Here is a 21,884-nt window from a genome sequence, read left to right as displayed (position 1 = left end):
GTGTGGGCCGATGAAAGCCACCTCTTTCTTCCTCTCCCTTCCTCTCCCCTCTCTCTAATTTCCTCCTTTCTTCTTTTGTTCTTCCTAAGCACCTCTTCTGCTGTGTGTTCTCCCACTCTCACTTTCTGAGTTTATGCTGCCATGCTCCTACTGGAGGCTTGAGGCTGGCATTTTTGCTGTGCGGGACCTTCATTGTTGAGGTGAGGGCTTCTCGGTTAGCTCATAGATTTCTATCTTACTATGTCATCAGAGAGATCACGAAACATCCCTGTGAACCGGAGCCATCACAATTAAGGAGGAAGACCCTCAGAGGAATATCATCCAGACAAAGAAAGGTTATTCTTTTATAATCAGAGGTAGCCAGAGGACTATTCCACCTCCCTCTCCCTCCCACTCTCCCTTGCCTCATCAGAGGTGACTACTGCAATATCTGTCCTTTCAGCAGCCCATTCCTTCCTCACTCACTTCTCAGACCTTATCTTCTTGTGAATGCAAAGGTCAAACGCTAATTCCTGAGCTAAAGCACTTAATGTTTGCCGGCATCCATTATTGAAAGGCTCCGGCAGAGAGAGGCAATGTGATCCCCGCTTTGGTTATAATTGCAGTGAATGGTAGTAACATTAAAATGGAGCAGATAATGACAGCCAGAGAGAGTGAGAGAGAGAGAGAGAGAGAGGAAGAGGAAGAGAAGGAGAGAGAGAGAGAGTTGGTGAGCTCTATCTATCACCCAGATATTATTTGCCTTTTCATGTTTCTCATACATAATAATAATAAAATTATAATATACACTACCTACTGTGAGCAGCACAGCTATACACTAGATAGATGCAACATGAAGACCAATTCCATCCTACCAGAAACCAACAGACCGAAGAACAGACTGAAGCCCACTCCTATCATCATGAAAGTCACTTGATATTATTAATAACTCATTTGATGTTCTTGTAAAGGTTGGAGGCAGGGTATGAACAAAACTGCATGACCTAGTCTGTTTTACTGGAACTGGAAACTACTGATACTGGAAAGTCTGATTTACCCCAAGTTATGCTGCTTTGTCTCCAAATAATGTCATGAACCTTAAAGTGACAGGACACTGAATGGAGCTCTACAGGGATTTTTGTTTAACTGGAGTGAACAGATGTTTTATTGTTGTTTCTCGATGCACATATGCTCATGTCAATTTTAATCCCGGTTCAGATATACTGATTTTATAAATGTATAAAACACAGTCGTAAAGGTCAAAACATCTTGTAGGCTGGTTTGACACAAGGGCATCAGGATTTTCCCAGCAGTGCAGGCTTAGTCCCAGTTCATTCTCAAAAAGGGCACATGCTAAATCCTCATTCCTCCTCATAAGAACCTTCCTGAGATGTATTCACCCAATGATGTCTCCATTAACTGCAGGCTGCACAATTCAGCGATTTTAGATCATAATTGAAATAATTCAAGGTTTCATGCAAATGTTCGCCCACTCACCCTCTAACAATTTCAGAAGTGGAAAGCATCTGGCTGCTGGCGTATCTTTGTTGTTCGCTCAAAGCTTTTAACTCACAATATCGGAAGGCGTTTCATTTTCTTTTCCGCAAAACAATCGTACTGCAGCTCAATGCATGAAAAAAAAAGATCTCATTTAACAGCGATACAGCAGGCCTGAACCAGTCAGACACAGCTGAAGGGTGTTAAGAATACATGACATCCAGTCTCACTAACACAGGATTCTTGTCAAGTTCTCGGAAAAACGACATTGAAAGGAATATTCTGACAATGACTTCAGTTCACATTTCAAAGAGGTAAAGATGCTACATGGTGGCCATTCAACTAAAAAGGAAAGCAGAGCACGAAAAGAGCATGAATTAACCATCACACTGCAACTTGATGAAACCTGCCTTACGTGTTACCTTTTGAGTTTTTTAAGCTTGCCTTTGGCTGTTGTGTTGAGAGAGATGCTACACACTGACACACCGAGACAGTTTCGGTTTTATTCAGGCTCGGTTATAAACCACCCTCAATAAACTAAAAGCTGTGTCTTTACTGAATCCCACATTTTGAACTAAGCAGGGCACCTGCCTAGAGGGCTGCAGTGGAGGGGGCGTGTTTTGAGTCAGCGCTTTTTGCTTTGCTTTCACGCATCTGTTACATGAGCTTAAGTAAAAGGCACTTCTCAGAACTCATCCTTGGCTCGAGTAAGTCCTGTTTCTGGATCAGTTTTCAAAAAGCATTATTTGGAGCAATGTCATAGAGTAATCACTTTTGATTCCAGGAACGAAAAATATATAGATATTTTTTTCAGTTTTATTATTGTAATTGAGATTATGAGGGTGAGTACCATTTGGTAACACTTCATAATTTCAGGCCCTATTACACAGCCACTTAATTTGATAATTAGCACTTGGTGTCATAACACCTCCTGAGGTTAAATTATGTTAAAATAATCTATAAATAACAGCTTGGAAACTTGGGGAAAATGGTTCTAAATGTATATGCAGGTTTATGCCAGCTGTCATGCAAGGCTTATCATGTCATGAAGAACTTCTGTGCTCTTTGGTGTTACCAAAGGAAATGTTGTAAAATACTAAAAAACTATATTTAATAATTAGGTTTATGTATCAAAACAGGGTATTCAACAGTAGCATATGTTATAGGTAGCAATTATGTAATTATTAAAAATTATGAACTATTTGATAAATACAAAGTTGCTCTTTATTAATTCATTAATAAAATGTAATTTTGGGAAATGTTTTTGTATTTTGTTTATTTGCAATTAAAATTACAGCTGCATGGCATTTACGAGAGACAGATACACATGTCCTGTCCTGTAAATGCTAATATAATTTATAAAATATCTTATATCTTATAGTTGTTTATAAAAATGTACACATACAGACTACCATAACAGCTGTCAGACAGGTGTGGACTGAAATGAGTTTAGATCGTGGTTCATTCTACAGCCTATGCTCTTAAAAAGAAAAGGTGCTACAAAAGGTTTATTGAGCAATGCTACAGAAGAACCATTTTTGGTTCCATAAATAACCATTTTTGGAAAAGAGATGAGTGTGAAGACAAAAATAACCTTCTTTTAAAGGTTCTTTAACTAATTAAAGGTTATTCACAAGTGTTTTTTGTAGTAAACAGAGGATCTTTTCCACTGTTCTGGATATACTGATTTGGATACACCTGCTCAGACACCTGCGTAGGTGTCGGTGTTAGACAGGATTAAGCCATGGACCAAAACGTGTGTAGCAAGTTTATGGCGAGTTAACACCGAAATGTAATATCAGGATAAGGAGTGGATTTGGGGTCTTTTTCCAAACTGGATTGCTCACTGGTACTTTGCCTCACCTTGATGACTCCGCTACAGTTAAAGAGGGTAAGTCCTGCAGAGAGAGTTACGATATATGTCTTATGGGTCATGAAGCCTGAAATACAGCCATGCAGACAGATCAGAAAATGCTGGCTTAGGGTTCTAGGGGGTTAAGAGAGCAGATCAGAAATCCTCAGTACTTTTGATGAATACATGTCTCGAGTTAAACTACAAGACAAAACGGCCCCAAACACACTCTCCTCTTCAACCTCATATGTCCAGCTCACCATTTGGCACCGAGATTAGATTTATTCTCTGGGAAAAAAATAAATAAAAAAACAGGGACTAAGAGGAAATATCTAACATGGTTGCTGACAGCCAAAATTCAACCATAAACTCTTTTAAGGGTCAGAGGGAGCCAAAAAAATGGCTCTATTACATTTCAAAATGGATAGAGTCGTGCCTGCAGGCTGACACACCCATTTTGCTCCCTCTAAAAGATGAGTCTGGGCTACGACAGTGCGAAAGATCTACTGTAGATAGAAGAAAGAATATAAAGAAAGAGAGTACAAGATGAGAAAGTTAAATGATGAGAGGAGGAAGGAAGGTCACAGAAGAGATAGCAGGAAAGGAAAAGGATAAGAGATGGAGAGCAATACAGCGCTGGCTTGCTTTCATACTCCAGCAAGCAAAGCACTCAGATAGCCTTGGCTCACCAGACATGCAAAATGCAACTACTATAATTGCGGTAAGATCTTTTGTTCACACAGAAGTTTTTTTTTTTTTTTTTTTTTTTTTAATCTAGACATGGTTCACCTGACCCTGAAGGACACTTTTTTTGAATTTAAGCTTGAGTCATATCCTCGGTCCCTGGATAGAAATCAAGCAAAAGTAATCTGATTTGGTGACGCTTGGATGTTCTCGCATCGATCTGCGAGCCCGCTGAATTGAACAGGTCAGCCATGTGGAGGAAAGAGGAAGTCTTGCCTGAGTTTTTTTTTGCCAGACAGCGAGAGAATAAGGGTTGATGCTACAGCTGCTGACCAACCTGCATTGTCACGAATGGTTGCATGACCGAAAGGCACTTAATATCCCCCAAAAAATAAAGCTCTTCTATTAATATTCCCTCAATGGTGTGAAAAATCACACAGAGCCAGGGCTGCAGCAGTGAGGGCTGCATATAAGTTCTACCTCTTTGTGCAGGACCAGAGAAAAAGATTTAAACAATATTCATGTTGCCTTTTTTCTGACCTGCTATTATACATTTTTTCCCTCTTAATTCATATGAATGTGGTGCCAGCACAGCAGGGATCAGCGCTCTCTTATGTGACATCAAGGAGAACACTCCATCAGGAATGCAGCGCACTATTAAAAGAAAGATACGCCGGGGGCAAAACTTTCTTTTTTTTTCTTTTATGTACTTTTAGCCAACAGAAACACGGCTCAAAGACCAAGAGGGTAGCTGTAGAGAAGAAAGCTGCAGCTGTTCTCCTAAAAGACTGTAGGGCCGTGAGTCTACAATTGCTTGAGCGGCATTACATCACATTTACAGGTGGAGGTACAAAGAAAACAGTATACTAGGTAAATTAAGTAACATTCTCTCTCTCACACACATACACACACACACACACACACACTGTTGAGTGGTATTATCCCAATGATGCTGCAGTTTCCCTCAGGATAAAAGTGCATATTTGCACCTCTCAGTGAGAGAAAGCTCACACTAAAAAACTGTTGCCCAAACACACAAACACACACACAGGTGCATCTTTAGGTTCAATCTGCAGACGAGGACAGACCTTACCAGCATATTCACACATATTTGAGATGGTCTGAATCAGCTGTACTGACACGTCACACGTCACGGTTAGCGAAAGTATACATCCTACCTTATAAAGTTCAGTTAAATTTTACTCTCCCACTGCAGATTCTGCCACTTCTGGTTGCTTCAAACATTTCAACATGTTTTGCACTGTGCATAAAAGACTGTGGGTCACTGAAGGTTTTAAAAGATGTTTAATTACAATTTATTATTTTATTTAATAACCCTTTAACCCTCCAAGGCTTATTACACACTACGGCATACTACTCAGTAACTACAGGTACATCTGTACAAACCAGTGGGGCTATTCCTTGGTAACAGAGGTTTGTAATAACACTTCCTGCCTGCTGGCGGACCATAGGCTTTTTAAGGGGTTATGTGTGTGGCTATGTGTCCTCAAAACTGTTATAATTCATTTCTACATGACCATTTTCCAGCTTCTCTTTATCCCTTTAAATTATACTGTGCCTTTATGCCAGATATAAGATAAACAAGCTCTGTCCTGTTTGACTGTACTATACTGTGTCTCTTTCAACAACACCCAGAGTTGAAACATTTCTGACAGCCGCAGTATGAGTCTAAACTGCTTTAGGCAGAGATACCTAAATGAGTATGTTCTTGTGTCATCAGAGAAAAACCCAAGCTTAGTTTCCATATATGGACTGCTTTGAAACCTTAAAGATATTGGCATATTATATTATATTATATTATATTATATTATATCATATATTATATGATGGGCCATGTCCTTAGTAAAGTGTCCATTTTTAATATGCACAAAAGGAGGCTTAATCAGGATGGATTGATCTAAAAGAGAGAAAGAGAGAGAGAGAGAGAGAGAGATTCTCCAGCTCAGGGCTCAGACGCTGGTGGTTGAATTATGTAGCCAGCGTCTTCACCCATGTCATAATGAGCCGAGGAGGATCCCGGGTGTGATGACCTGTGTGTAACATCATGTCACACTCATTTACCGGCAGCAAAAAGCCAAAGGTCATTCGTCAAGGGGGTGGGGGGGGGGTGTCACTACACTATGCATAACGGAAACAAAGCAACCAACAGATCTCAGCAAGTCAAACCTCAAACATAGTTACAGCATAATTACAATGGATTTCATATAGCAGTGTGTCCTCATATCAGTAAATAAAACACAAGCAGGCTTTAAAAAAAGTAAAAAAAAAACAAAAACCTCTCAGTCTAAATAGTCAAAAGCATGAACGTACTTTACCCTCTCATACAGTGAGCAGGAACGTTGAGCATGGAGCTGCCTCTTCCAAAGCTCAAAACCAGCCATACATTTCCTCAGAACTACAGTTTGAATCACCTCCATGTCTGGCCTGCTAAGAAGACATGCAAGCTGACGTAAAACCACAAACATACAGGACCAAAGTTCATTAAACATCACTAGAACCCTTTAGATGTGTACTAAGTAATATGTTTTATGACAAAACCAATAACTGGTCCTGCTTTTATATGAAATGGGTTTATATGAAGTATGGCGGTGGATCTGAGAAGTGGCATTGTTGTGTTTCTTTGAAATGCCCTGAAAATAAACTTAAAATGTATGTTTTGGTTCAAATTGAGTGAAGGTTATTCTGAAAAGACCAATGTGGAGTATGGTGGTGGATCTGTGAAGCCAATAATGGACTATTGGCTGGATATTTCTGAGTAGCATTCTTAGCACAGCTGTAGAACTGACATTGTGGCAGCAGGTGTCATACTGTTACAAGTGTGTTGGGTGCATCAGTTTTGTTGGGTGTCTTGCACATATCACCATCACCAAAAAAAACACAAAGTCAGGACAACTTGGTCTCAAGAGAAATTCGTACATATGCGACTAAAAGACCATTACAGGATTTGTACAATGTGTACTTTGTACAGCTCAACCATAGTGCACATGCACAAAATACTGACACAACCCAGACAAGCAGGAATCCAACTATTTGAAGGTATATTATTATTATCAGAGTTAGGCCAGGCCTAACCTTAACCTTAGCCATAACCTGAACCCTTGCCCTAACACAAAACATACCCATAGTAGAACGTGAAATTCTTATAATTTCTGCAGGATTTTCCATCCATTAATCCCCCTTTTTAAGCTACAGCTACAGAATACTGTACTGCTGCTGCTTTCTCAAATTTTCTTTAAGTACATGACAGGCAGTTGGTGACGCCACCAGTGGACGGGAGCACCTTGTGAAACATGGTGTAAAATATGTACGTATATTTTCCTGTAAATGTTAAAAATTTACTGGGGTGCGCTTTAGTGGTATATGTACTTTTTGTACTTTTATGAGTCTGGAGTGATTCTGTGGCCAGAAACTGACCATTAATTAAAGGCTGGTCCACTGTAAGAAAAGAAACAGGGCAGAAACTGATTCGAAGTGTTTCTGGGGTTTGATTGGATGTAAAATATAGCTGTGTATTTACCTAAACCAAAATTGTGCTTTGCACTGTTTCAATTTCATCAAGAGGCCTTGCACCATTACTGTGATCTAATCTTTCAACAACTCCTCTGTCGTATTCCCTACAGTACATACCACTTATTTACATCCCCCAAACGCTCTTAGCTTCCACTGCACACACTCCAACACACCACACATCAATATTCCTCAATAATCTCAAGCACTTGAGGCACCAATCCTGAACTGCCTGTGTGTGCTCTCTAGCCAAAACGAAACTGAGAGAGGAGTCCCTATCGTCTCTCAGAGCATTTTAGCATCATGTTTAATTCAAGGGAAACATCCTTTATTTATTCCTCTTTTTTTATCTGTGTCTTTTCCTCTCTGTTTCGCTCTGTCTCTGTGTCTTTCGCTCTTTTGCTCTCTCTCTTCCTTTCTCTCTCTCTCTCTTTCCCTCTCTTTCTCTCCCTCTCCCCTTCTCTCTCATCTTCTCCAAAGGACTGATGAGGCCTGACTGTGACATCAGGGGAAATCAAAGCTTTACCCCTCCCTTATGGTAAAGGCAGTGGCACACACAGGCACACACACACACACAGCCTTCAATCCCCTGATTCTTCGCAGCCCCAGCCCTAACGCCAGAGGAGTCATATTGAGTTCTGCTCTCTCAGTCTGATAGCATTCTCCACGGGGTCCCGGGGAAATCAGATAGGAGCATGGGAGTTAAAAAAGGCCTGACAAGTGTCTGGCGCAGAGGCGGATACACATACACACACACACACAAGCACACACACACACAGACATAGACGCATCTCCCACACACTCTAAACCACCCATCAGCAGTCAGTATGAATGCACGTTAACGCACACATGCACACACACACACACATGCAAAGAAACCCACATGTTCTTGCGGAAATACAAAAGAGCTGAGCTAAACACACCACAGCCCAGCTACATCATGAGCAATATCTTCAGCCTTCAGTCTGCATCTCTGATTTTCCTTTTCTCTTCATGACTATTTTACCACAGCTGCTTCCTGGGATTGTGTATTCAGTCACTTTACAAGCTGGAGAATTAGTGACATGAGGTTGCTAAGCAGAAACTGATGCATCATCTGTTGTGCTCTAGATGTTTTTAGAAGTAAGGTACAATGGGAGTAAGTGGGTAACCTTCAGGAAACAGCAAGAGGAACAAAGCTACCTCCATGAGTCATCAGTCAGCCCTTCTCAAGGGAAAAAAGCACAAACACACTTACACACACACATATGGACACCCATTCTAACAAACGTTAAGTTGCACCCATTGCTGTCACAGCCTACACACATTCAAAGAAATACTGCCAATAGATATAAACATAAACCTTTTGGCCTCATGCATAATGCCAAGCATGGTCTACAGGGGTTCTCTCTGGACCTATGGTGCTCCATTCAATAATTCTGGGATATGTTAGGGAGTTAGGGATGGAGTGGGGTGATGATCAACCAATATCTTGACCTCACTAATGCTCTTGTCACTGAATGCAATTAAGTATATATGTAGTGTGTGGCACACAACCATTAGATCTGATAAGTCCTGCAGAATCCTCAGTGTATGAAAAAGGGCTAAACTGTTTTCCAGGGTCTATAATATAAAATATGTAAAATGAGTTTATTACAGTTAATTTGGGACCATTTCTATTCATAGAATTAGATTAACCCTAAACCCAACAAAGCAAAAACAACAACAGCTAAAAATGGTAACAAAAAAGAGAAATATGGAGCTTTTGTAAAGAACTTTACAAATTCTAAACTATTTTGTTGGTGCTGACATTGTAAGTTTACCATGTGTTCTGATATTCCTACAAAGTCAGGATTTTTCCTCTTCTGAAAATGAACAAAAACAAACATGCATTCACTCACACACACATAGTGCTGATCCTGCTTGCCTGTGGTCCTGAGAGGCCGTGTCAGACATGGGGTTTGTGTATCAGTGGACAACGCTGTGGGAGCTGTGCACCGGCCTGCAGACGTTTGTCACATAAAGCCTAGTTTGAGCCTGCCCGAGTGGCCAGCCCAAGGGTCAGGCCTGAGCTGAGCTCCCACACACAGTGGGACCAGCCGGAACAGCACAGAGCAACCCAGGAAAGAGGGTCAAGGAAAAGAGAACACCTCTCATGATATACCACCCGCCCCCCTCCCCACCTTGTTTCTCCCCCTGTCCTATTGTTAGAGAGAAATTTGCTGAAAATGTCACAGGACGACTGTTGGCCCAAGCAGAGTTGGCGTTTAATAAGCACTCTGACCTCTCTTCCATCTGCCAGAGAGCGCCAGTAATGATTTTGTTTCTAAGGGAGGGAACCGGACACGACAAACAGAGGGTTCTCCGCGGCTATTGATTGAGTTGTATCGGCCTGATAACTGCAGAGGAAGAGGACAGTCAGAGAGAGAGAGAACAGGAGGATGAGGGAAATCAAGAAAGGATTAAAGATTTTCCCGCCGTGTATAAACCATAAGGAAGGAGGTCAGGTGTAGTGAAACACAAAGGCACACAAATATGTGTGAGCACATGTACGCACACACACATAGACATCCACTTCTTCCACATAGACAATCTGCTGTGATATACTTCCTAAAGAAAGCCCTGCAGTTATGCTGAAACAGACAGTGCTGTATAATCCCAGGCCTCCAGAGATTACCTGTCAGTCTTAACACTCCAACCAAACTAAATGATGCAACATGACATTTTTCTAATGGCATTTCAAGAATTGAATCTAAGGTCCACATCAGCAGAAATCTGCCCAATTGGCGGGCCGGACAAAGTAATAGAGAAGTGAACTTCTGCTATCTATCCAATTCGGCTTTGTATTCCACTTCGATTTTTCAGAGTGGATTATTATTCAGGTATCTTTCAGGACCAGAGTGAGGATATGGGCTGGAATCTACCTTCCCCTGAGCCAGATCATTCTAATTCATAACCCTGCAAATGAGTTATTGACTCAGGGACACCTCGTAGCAGCGTGTGATGAGGAGTCTAAGACCTTGTACCGCCTTCCCTTTCCCTATCTCTCCTTCCCATAAAGAGAATAGAGGCACCTAGAGACGACGCCGCTGCCAGCCACACTGCAAACAATGCTCACACACACCATTTACTCTTCAAAAAGCCTATAAAGTTCCTGAAGGTCCTTGCTCTATCTTTACTAGCCCTTTACTATTCAAATGCAAGGACGACAGAGTACAGTGTTCCACTGCAAAACTGTATCCAATCAGTGTACTGACATTGAAGTTAGCACTCAATTTACAGTGCCCAGGTAATGGAAAACTGATATGATTTAATAAAAGGATTTAGTATGTAAACATTTAGTATGTAAATTCACTGTTTGTGTGTTTGTTTTTGGTGTCACAACATCTGGCGTATTTTACATTTTCAGTCTGGAGCTAACAACTGAACATTGTACAATTTTGAGAAAAAAATTAAAACAACAAGTTGAAGAAATATTGAAGATTATGCCCTATTTCTAAACTGCCCAAACTTGTGGAGCCTGTACCAGCAAGAGTAGATCATTAATAAACCAGAAGAAGAGCTCAAACAAATACTAAGAAATTCTAAAACATAAATAAAAGAGTCTGCTCAAATGTATGCTTATAATTTGTATTTTGTAATGAAAATGTATTAAATTAGAAACACTGTTAAATGGCATTTGCACCAATGGTGTATAATATCCTAATAAAACTACCTTCAGTACAGCTCTAACCACAGCAGGTGGTGAGAGCTAAAGTAAAAGTTGAGAAATTCAGAACTTCATTTAAAATCCAAGCAATTCTTTTGTCAGATCTTTGGACTCAAACAGAATAGAATATGTGCCCCTAAAACATATGGAATGTGGACCTTAAAACATATAAAAATTGGTCCTTTAAAAGCATATAGAATATGGGCCCTTAAAACACTCCTGAACTGGACTCCTGAAAAAACTATGATTGATTAATTATTTTGAACTTGTTTGAGGAAATTCAATTTCTCTGCTTTGTAGGCTATGTCACGCTACTCCATGTTTCAGATGTACAGAGCCCACACTGTGCAGCTTCTCCTTGCACAAGGCAAAACAAACGTGTGAGGATAGAACTCAAATATAACAAATGTGTGGGGACACCAGATTGCAGAGGTTCTGCGCAGATCCTGTGCTCTGTTATAGCATACAAGCAAATCATTTCTTGGGAATAAAGATTCGAAAGCAGGCAATGTGTGCAAAAAGCACAGAAAGTGGCTGCTCATGAATGAACCCAGCAGCTCTGTTCCTTTCTGAAAGAGCCATGAACATGCATCTGTTCCAGTTTTAGTCACTGCCATGTCTGGGTTTAGCCGCGACCCTATAATGTTTATTTAGATCAAATCTGAAATATTCCAGCATGTTTATAAGAATTTAACCCCTTAAGGTTTAGGGTGTTTGTTCCATATTTCACTGAATGGCATTTTAGCCAGTAATTAATGTGAATTATTCAATAACTACAATGAAATGAATTTCTGGCGGTGGGAATAAAGGAATAGTCAAGCTATTGGAGCATCTTTTGGGAATAATATCCTATGAGAATATGATATTGTGAAAAATATCAATTAAATTATATCCTGAGTCTGTCATGAAATGTCCAGTGTTCAATATACAACAAATACACAGTGTCAAGAGAGAAAGGACAGAGAAGGCTAACATTTAAGCTTAGTCCTTAGGTTAAATGGCAGTAAGACCTAAGCAGAGGATAAAAATGAATAATGAATCAAGACTGAAGATTATGTGAACATTTTTACAGTTTAACAAATGCTCTACCTCACCATGACCTTCTTGAAATCCTATGTGGCGTTTGGAAATTCAATTAAGCCCAGTGGCCTTCTTTGCATAGCTACAGCAGAACGTGTGATTTTTAATCTTTACTTAAGCAAGGAAAGTGCAACGGAAACATGTTGTCATTTACAAGCAATCCCTGAGGCTGAAGGAAAATGTAGTGACAAGGGTGCTGTGTTAAAGCACCTCGGGAACAACTTGAGAACGAGTGGCTTGTTCAAGGACGTAATAGCCAGGACAAGGCAAGGACAAGGGCATTCCAGTGTGCACTCGTTCAGGAATAAGGCTACATCCTTTGGATTCCTGACCACACACTCGTGAAAATCAAGGTGCTACAAAGGGGTCTTTAAGCAATGCCATTATAGAGCCACTTTTGGTTCCAAAAAGAAAAAGAAATGTGAAGAAGCAGGTGAAGAACCTTTTTCAGGTCTAAAAAAACATTTGATATAAGGGTTCTTTACCTATTGTCTCGTTTCTATTACAAACATGGTTCTTTATGGACCCAAAAGTGGTTCTTCCATGGCATCAATAAGAAGAACTCATTGAAGCATCTTTATTCTTAAGAGTGCAGTTTTGATGAGTGTTCCCCGGCCTGTGGTGTGGCAAAACTACTACTACTTCAGTTATCAGATTCTTTTGTCTGCCAGTTGGCTGTAAAAACACCATGATGTAGGCCTATAGTCCATTTGAAATCTGAGAGTATAATTGAAATAATTATTTGGTAAAGCACATCAAATCTCTTCGTGCATCAAAGCACTATGTTCTCTCAAAAATGTGAACTCCTTAATGCTGCATAGACAAGTCCATCATTATCAGAACCAACTCTTCTTTGTGTGCAAGTCCTTTTAAGTCACCAATACCGCTCGCTGCGTTTTTGTTCCTTAAAATGGAAATATATATATATATATATATATATATATATATATATATATATATATATATATATATATATTAAGCATGAAACTGATTCATAAGTCAGAGATAGTTTCATATTTCTGTAAAGTAGCTGTGAGTGAAACATGAATATTTTAAGCAGCTTAGCAGTGATTTAAATATATTTACTCTGAGTCGCCTGGCTCTGGGCCAGGACAGTGTAATACCCACAAAAAAACCTCAGCAGCCACAGTCTATTTGTAAGAGCTGATAATTCAGACTGGCGGCACTAAGCAAAATAAAGTCAATTAACTGAAATATTTTTTTAAATGTATTTATCCCCTCAAAAAACTGTAGGAGCAGATAATGCCGGAAAAAAAACACAGCACAGGGAGAGGGAAAAAAGAAACTGAGGGAAATTGTAAGTAAACATGAAATGATAGGGGGAACTGAGAGAATGGGTGCATGAATAAGTAAATAAATAAATAATGTGATTATAACGTCCAGATCTCCCAAACTCCCATTTTGCGAGTTTTGGAAGATGACTGTAAAAGAGGGAAAGAAGGCAGATCCACCTCGGAAGAGCAGAGCCAATAAAGAGAGATATGGCAGAGTTACAGGATGGTGACGAGGTGATTATGGGTTGTAAAAACTTCGTTGTGAACATGTTATGAAGGTAGAAATAGAATTAGATTGGGTGTTAGATGTTAGATTGGGAGGAGGAGGAGCTTCGAGGATGCTACTCCTCCCAAAGTGTAGTTCTTCCATAACTGTGCTGATTTATCATTTTTTAAAACCAAGTCAATTAATGTAACAGATTTCCAACCAACACAAGCATGGGATCTTACTAATCTTACCAATTTATAATCACATACACACAAACAAGCACACACACACACCAACACACTCATGCACGTGTTTCATGAGCACTTCGGAAAAGCTCCAAGACACTGGGGTCTGCCAAATAACCACTTACTAGCACCCCCACAGCCAATTTATCTCATTAAAAAAATCACATGGTTATTAATTCAATTACTCTAGTCAAATTATCTCGGCTTCTTATCTCTGTTTTTTATTTGACCTTAATGACCTTGTAAACCCACATACATGTCCAGCACACTGTCCTATAAAACTCCTCTAATCTCAGTGAACTTGCATTGATGTTGGCTGTCCCTAGGATGCTTGCACTCGAGATGTGTAAAAATGCATCGGTCTGACAGTGATTCAACTGAATTGATTCAGGAATATTCATATGATTCATTGCAGTCTATTAAAACAGAATATTCTATAAAGAATGTGCTAATTTTTGGACCATAATAAATAAAATATCCAAGCAATTTTGCATACAAATGTAAAATGAAGCTTAGCGTTTTGGTCAATATTTCAGTACTGTAAACTGTGCAGTTATAGAAGGAATCTGAATAAGCTGAATCATAGTGAAATAATTGTACTGAACTGTATTATTAATTATTAGGCTCTCAAATCTTAATCTAGACTCTAAAGTTTTTACTATTTTTTTATCCTCCTACTATTATTATGTATTATGTTTTATATATAACTGAATCTATTTTGCATATCAGTGTGGTGGTGTACAATGCAGGGATCCATTTCACACTTACATATCTTATGTAATATACCTTAACTTAAAAAGAAACATACCTTTCAGGTTTCTGTACATCTTCAGCCAAAGACATTAACCGCCCCCTGTCTGACCTTGCTGCGTGTATGCAATAGGTAAGTAACTAAAAATGACTGACAACCTTGAAATCTGAGCTGAGAAGCACTGTGCCCTCTATGTTTTCCCCATGGCACAGTACAAGTTCATGGCGGCACAACTGCTATCTCTCTTTCACAGACGAATATACGCACACACACGCACACACCGGAAGGTTACTGAACTAGTGGTAGGAACAGGCCCGTACTGCGAAAGAGGTCATAAGGGTCAGTGCTGTTCCAAACGAATGGTCAGCACCACAGAGGATAGACAACAGTCAATGACACAGAAACAAACTGACTGCCCATTTCTCTCTTGACCTCATCTCACACAGTAGCTGAAGTCTTCGGGAAGGAATGTGATGCCAAATGAATGCAGACTTGCAGGCTTTTTAAAGATCTTTTTTAAAAGACCTGATTAGCTCTGCTGTGTCTAAAGCATTGCGATTTGCGGGGCATAGAGTAATGGTCGGATTTCTAAATCAATGCACTCCATGCATTTTGCATCGACTTTACACCCTCATGTCAAATAATGGATGGGATCATAATAGCTTTGATAAAACAGCCGAATCTTGATATCTGAGAGCCGCTGCCATAACATGACTGATTGGGCTAAACAGATTAATTGAGACATTAGCTCGTGAAAGATCATTCCTGTTTTATACCTGACTCCATTGCTCACTCATCCGCTTATCCGTGTATTGTCTCTAAGTAGCTTTCACTCTCCGTAAATCTTCTTATTTACAAGCTCTGTTTGGGCTGGGCTAGTGCACATTGTTCCATCGCTGTCAGGTGATGGTATTAGCATGACTGCAAAGCCATTTACCAGCTAAAGGGATAAAAAAAAAATATATATATATATATATATATATGTGGGTCATCAAATCCGCGGATGAGCTGCTTCTTTATAAAAACTATGTGTCCAAACATCTCCAGATATCAGATATGTGCTAAATATGTATTATGTGAAGCTGCAAGATCCAAGCAGCTCAGCTAAGCTAAATGCAAAGTAATGGGTGGGCAATATAACATTATTATTATGATCAATTATATCATGTTTAGCATTATATCATTATATCAGAGAGTATATCATACACTCTAAAGTTATGCAACTGAAGAACCATTTTGGAACTATGGTTATAATGCACGTGTGAGGGTGAAACCAAAATGGTGGAACCAAAAGTGGCTCTTCAATGACTTAAAGAACCATTTGAAGCATCTATTTTTGAGAGTGTAGGTGTGCTCAGTACTTACAGAAAACTGACCAAATACATGTTTCTTCAAAAGGACGGTTAGCAAGAACTCCCATGTGACATAATCATTTTTGCATTGAATGAGATCATAAGCAGCTCTGTTTAATAAGATACGATAAGCAATGATGCACAGTATGCATAACATACAGCTGCACTGGCTTGCTGGTGCACTGAGTTGCAAACTGATTTGAGATTTTAGTGTTATCATATGTATTATATATTGCAAAAAAATCTATTTTCATAGTGTGCTATTATACCTTCTCCATATTTACTACCTTTAGTACAAACCCATACATTCTATCAGTAGTTTAAATGAAAAACCACCAATGCATCATGGAATTCCAAGACCACCAACAACCATTGGCTTACATACATCGGGATAAAATGACTGAAACTATTCATGTGGGCTTTCTGTGTATGTAAGCATGTCCGCCTATGTGGTAGAGGCTGCTAGCCAGCTGTTGTCCCAGCCAGCTGCTTCCTGATGGGAGGAATTTGATGACACATGCAAAAGACAGCAGCTCTATCTCTCTCTCCCCCCGCTGGCCAATGCTATGGAAATCACTTATTCCCTCTGTGTAAGCTGCTTCAGGTTATAGCCTGCGCTTATTCAATTTACTTCAGGATGGACTACGATCTATCCTCGCAGAGGATACAGTTCACAAGTTCAAAGGATTATTAGGATTCTGCCACATACACTCTTCACCTGGTAGCATATCTTACCAGAGTTTTGGAATACTGCTGATTGTGCATTTTAGTGCATCAACATTCATGTGTACTTAAACTCTGAAAACTATTGGATGGGATACTTTAATTCTAGATGTTGTAACATTTAACGTGAGAAAGGCAGTTAACTGGCTGTCATAATATGCCATATTCATGATCAAATTGTAAATTAATAAAACAATAATAAAACATGCTTGTGTCACATGCTGTTAATTTACGTTGTGAGGTTTAATAAAAGATTTTCTAAATCTGACCTATTCAAACAACGTGACCTTTCAAAAGCTATAGCAACATTGTATAAAACATAATTTCTTTAAAATAATAAATAAATTAATTTAGTAACAGGGCACATGTAGACTGATTTTGACATAAACTATGCAACGGTTTCTTATGAAGCTTGTCCAACCTAGCGACAGTAGCTATGGATGCATTTGTGGGCAGAGCATGGATAGGTCAGTTGAACAATTGCTCTTCGCTGAAATTAAGAAACAACTGATATGACTCAAGGAAGTTCCCTTGAGCCAATATAGATACTGAAGACTATAGTGTTCTTTCAGCTCCAACATATATAACTGAACTTTTAATGACTTATAATTACTAATGTACAAGCTCCTCATTCGTTAAACCCCTTAAACTCTAAGGGCCTGTATGTGAGCAACTTTCATTACTCACTCTCATAATTGCATCACTTGTATATTAGTTTCAGAGCTATTTGCTGAGGAATTCATTGTAGCAACTGAATAATGTGCAACGATCTGTATAGAACTGTATTAGCTGTGGCATGAGGCCACACATGGCTCTATTTTAATATGTTCATTTTGTTTGATTTAATTTACAACAAAAAAGTTTCTCCTCCTCTCTATGTAGCCTGTTTCTGCTCGTCTTCCTCAAAGGATGTCGGCCACACTGGATGGCTGTGTCCGATTACAGTAATCCACCTGTAAACACGCAGGCTAACACTGTGCCTCCGCTTCAACACAATGAGCTTGGAGCATCTCTCTCAAACGCGCTGCAGACGTGCAAAACCGCCAAACCGCTCACCATAATGCAACCTCTTATTCCCTAATCGTGTTATGCAGCTGTAACAGTCTCCGCTTATGGCTCACAGGAGCAAGATGAAGATGTACTGTTATTAAGTTGTTGTTGTTTTTTTTACAAATTCTGTAAAAACACCTGATATTGAAATAAAACAATAACCAAAAGCCAGACGGTGAAAAAGTCCCCACGGCTGATTACCAAATGTAAGTAGATCGGGGTTGCTTTGTCAGAACTGCAGGCCTATTCAAATATTTATAGTGACACATGAATCCTGCTTTTCAGGTTTTCTCCCCGGATTATTTGTGCATTCGGAAATGAGAGCACACCAGCCCAGACCAGTTTGTTACAGCAAACTCCCATCCCACCGTGAGAAGGCAAGCGCTTTGTAAATGAGCCTCAGTGGCCCTGTGCTCGTTTCCATCCCAGCAGCCCCAGTGTTGGTGTTGTGCGCCTCTTAAATCAAACGAGCACTTCACTTCCTGCGATCAGGAAATCGCTTTGACACATCACATAATTAAAGGAAAGTGCAGGCCGTGCTGTAGTCATTCCCCAGGGTGCAGTTCACATCAGATTGATCGCATTGAGTGAGGCCAAAAAAGGCAAACTTCAGACAGGTCCTCTACCCCATAACAGCAGCAGCTCATGTCCGCCTAACAACCCGGTGTTTGCACAAGGCCCTTTCTCACCATCCCCAACGTGCCCTCTCGGACAGGTCATTATTCAGTATCGTCTATAGCTCAAACCGTATCAGGAGAGGGAAGGCCCCATCTGCCTCATGATACACAGAGATTTTCTTTGCTTTGAGTGTGTTTCTGTGCTGGAGAGGTGAGGGTGAGCTCAGCTGGAACCAAAGCTTTCTTCAAAACGGTTGCTAATAGCAACATGCAAGCTGAAAAGCCGGTGTAAAAAGGAAAGAGAGCGAGAGAGAGAGAGAGACAGAGAACAAGAGAGTGAGAAGAAACACTGCACTGTAAATAAACACAGTCAATAGTGTTAAATTAACCAATGGTGTTGAAATACGTAAATCCAGCAGGACACCAACACCGGGACGTGTAGATGTCTATTTTCCACACACTTTACAGAGACTAACTACCACTTGAATGGACACCATGTGAGAGTCAAATACAATGAGACAGATTAGTACTGACTTTACTTATAATTCAGTGCCACTGAAAGCATTTAAGCTGTTTTACCTCACTAGCCATAGACTCAGACACAGACACAGACTTATATTTACTGTAGGATTTCTAAGCTGCCTTGGGAAAACCCAGTGGCTGCAGTGGCTGTGGTAACTTCACACAAAGACATTTACCTATATATATTACCTATTACCTATATATATATATATGGACAGCAATGGGCTTTAGTGATGCACAGAGTGAAGGAGCATTTGTTGCAGACGCGCGTGCATCTCTGTGCACATCAGCAGAGCACGCTGCTAAACAGTGTCTCAAGAAGCTACAAACAAGTGTGCTGACGGGTGTGCGACCCTCGCCGGGGTGTGCATGCATGTGGAAACGCAGGCTGATAGTAAGTGAGAGAGAGTCACAGCAACACGTGAACCGGGGAGTGCACGAAAACAACTATGGCGCCCAAAACAACTCGCCGCTCAGTGACTGGGGAAAAAGGAGTGAGAGACAGTGGGAGAGAGTGAGTGAGAGAGCGAGAAAGAGAAAAAAGAGAATCGCTCTTACCGAATCTCAAAACGTGCGGCATTCCTCGAGAATATCCCACACATAAGAGAAGCAGCAGCAGAAGCCTGACACAGCACCTGAATCTCGCATGAGTTATGAGCGGGGAGGTAATCTTCATGATGCCTGCGGATAAAAACAGAAGAACGGACAGTTCTTTGTTGTCTCTTTTTGTTGTTGTTTTGTTTTGTTTTTTTAATTCCCTTTGGATCGTAGAAAGGCTCCCCCCGGATCGTGCGGTGTGCAAGACGGGATGATCACGGCATGGTCGCGGCTCCGGCCGCCAGCCTCTGCTTGTCCGTCTCACTGCGCCGAGCAGCGGCAGCAACAGCAGCAGCCTGAGCCTTCCGCCTGAGCGAGCGCCGGGGCGTCCATGTTAGTAGACGGGAGGCATCCGGGCCGAATCCATCCACGGGCAAGAAGCCTGGAAGAGATGAGGAGGAGGAGGAGGAGGAGAAGAGGAGGAGGAGGAGGAGGAGGAGGAGGTGATCAGAGGAGCTCGAGCTCGAACAGGCTGGGTTTGTGGGGTTTGTGGGTGCTGGAGGACGGGAGAACCGGAGCCTATGGCCGACCGAGCGAACGAACGAACACGGAGCGCGCGCGCGGGGAGCCACGCACACGAGCTTTCCGAGCTTTCCGGCGTTTCTACCGCACTGCTGCGCAGTGACTGACGTCGAGAGAGCGAGGAAGAGAGAGAGAGAGGGGGAGAGAGAGAGTGAGAGCGCGCGAGAGAAAAGGAGAGACAGCGTGTGTGTGTGTGTGTGAGAGAGAGAGAGAGACGATGGCCGTGTTTGGCGGGGGGTCGCTGACCGCGCATCGATCCCCCTCCGTAAATCAGCGGCACCAAAACTACCGCGCGCGGCTTTCTCTCCGTAATTTCAAAGATTTCTACACCCACCCTCACACCCCAGCCCCCCACACAAAAAATCGATGTGTAAATTGTAGGTGCCCCGCACCGCTCCGGAATAACGGTTTGTAACGGCATCTTAGTGCTCATAGTGCTTCCCGCAGTCTCTCTTTCTGTACAGATGTGCTCTGATATCTCACATGGCACACATCTGTACTGGGCAATAAGCACTGGGACTTCTGTAAACTACATGGTGACGTGTATAAAAAAGGTGCTTTCCTAAACACGGGCATACAGGCCTAAAATAACCTATACTATCAGGGCTCTTCTGTCCGCAGCTGTCGCTGTGTTCTCACATAGTTTTCAGTTGTGGCCTTTTGTTTCTTTAATATCAACATTTGACTGACATTTATGTTAAAATCCCCTTCACTGGATCATTGTAGTGGTTTTACCACACATCCAAAAATATACCAAAGTTTGTCTGTTGTCGTTTAGCTGATTTCCTGTAAGAGAGTTTGATCAGTCTAAGCGTCGGCTGGCTTCATGTCCTCTTCTTTAGGCCTCTACATGTTATCCGATGCAGGCTTTCTGTGACTTCGCCCTATCACAAAAGGAGCACCGAGCTGTCAGTCCGCATTTACCATCTCGACTGTTGGTGTTGTGTGAGTGTGGGCATCCCGAGGTTTTACTTTAACCAACAACAGGACCAGCCTACTTCGTAGCCCGTGTGTTGATAACGCAGTGGGTGCATTCCAGCACCGCGGACAGCGGCAGAGCCCGAGAGCGGCAGAGCGGCAGAGCGGCAGAGCGGCCTTGCAGTCAGAGAGACTGTTCCTCACATCTCTTCTCTTACTGCTATGCCAAATGTGCTCGACGTGGAGGCAGTCTGTCGCTCATTAACACAAGGCAGGCCTGTTTCTACACGGATACTTGCGGCTCAGCAAATCAGTTTTAAATGAGGACTTTTTTCAGAGCTTCACTTCAGGGGCTTTTTTCTGATTTCGGTGAATGGAAACATCAGTAAGGTGACAGTACTTATTTATATTAACAGGAGTAGCTGAGGACTGTCTCTCGATCGATTATCTATATCCCAGACTTCCCCAGTTATCTATATCTTTATTGATTCCCTGACACACACACACGTATATATATATATATATATATATATATATATATATATATATATATATATATATGCTTACATATTAATGCCCCACTTTATTAAAATAAATCTTAGGTACTTTTTCAATCTGCTTCCATTTATATTGTACACGGAATAATATTTCAAAAAGTCCTCTTTTAAAATCCACATAAATACACTTGCAGGAGAAAGAAGATCACCCTCCAAATGGCCTGTCAGGTTTTTTTAATCCTGCCGATAAAGGCTCCATGCAGCAGCTCTCTGTCCACA

General features: G+C 41.0%; 1 protein-coding gene across 2 annotated transcripts in view; it reads right to left on the bottom strand.

The window, feature by feature from the left end:
* grik2 (glutamate receptor, ionotropic, kainate 2) overlaps positions 1–19,848 on the bottom strand; it is a 158,737-nt gene extending 138,889 nt beyond the window's left edge. For both annotated transcript variants that reach the window (XM_072679718.1, XM_072679719.1), the window contains exon 1: positions 19,630–19,848. In XM_072679718.1, the coding sequence (XP_072535819.1) occupies positions 19,630–19,747 (118 nt within the window). In that variant the 5' untranslated portion in view covers positions 19,748–19,848. The remainder of the gene's footprint in view (positions 1–19,629) is intronic.
* Between the last annotated feature and the right edge of the window lie 2,036 nt (positions 19,849–21,884).

The sequence above is a fragment of the Salminus brasiliensis genome, chromosome 5 (assembly GCF_030463535.1).
Source record: "Salminus brasiliensis chromosome 5, fSalBra1.hap2, whole genome shotgun sequence".
NCBI lineage: Eukaryota > Metazoa > Chordata > Actinopteri > Characiformes > Bryconidae > Salminus > Salminus brasiliensis.
The sequence above is the reverse complement of the archived record's forward strand: the minus strand, read 5'-3'. Positions and strand labels throughout refer to the sequence as shown.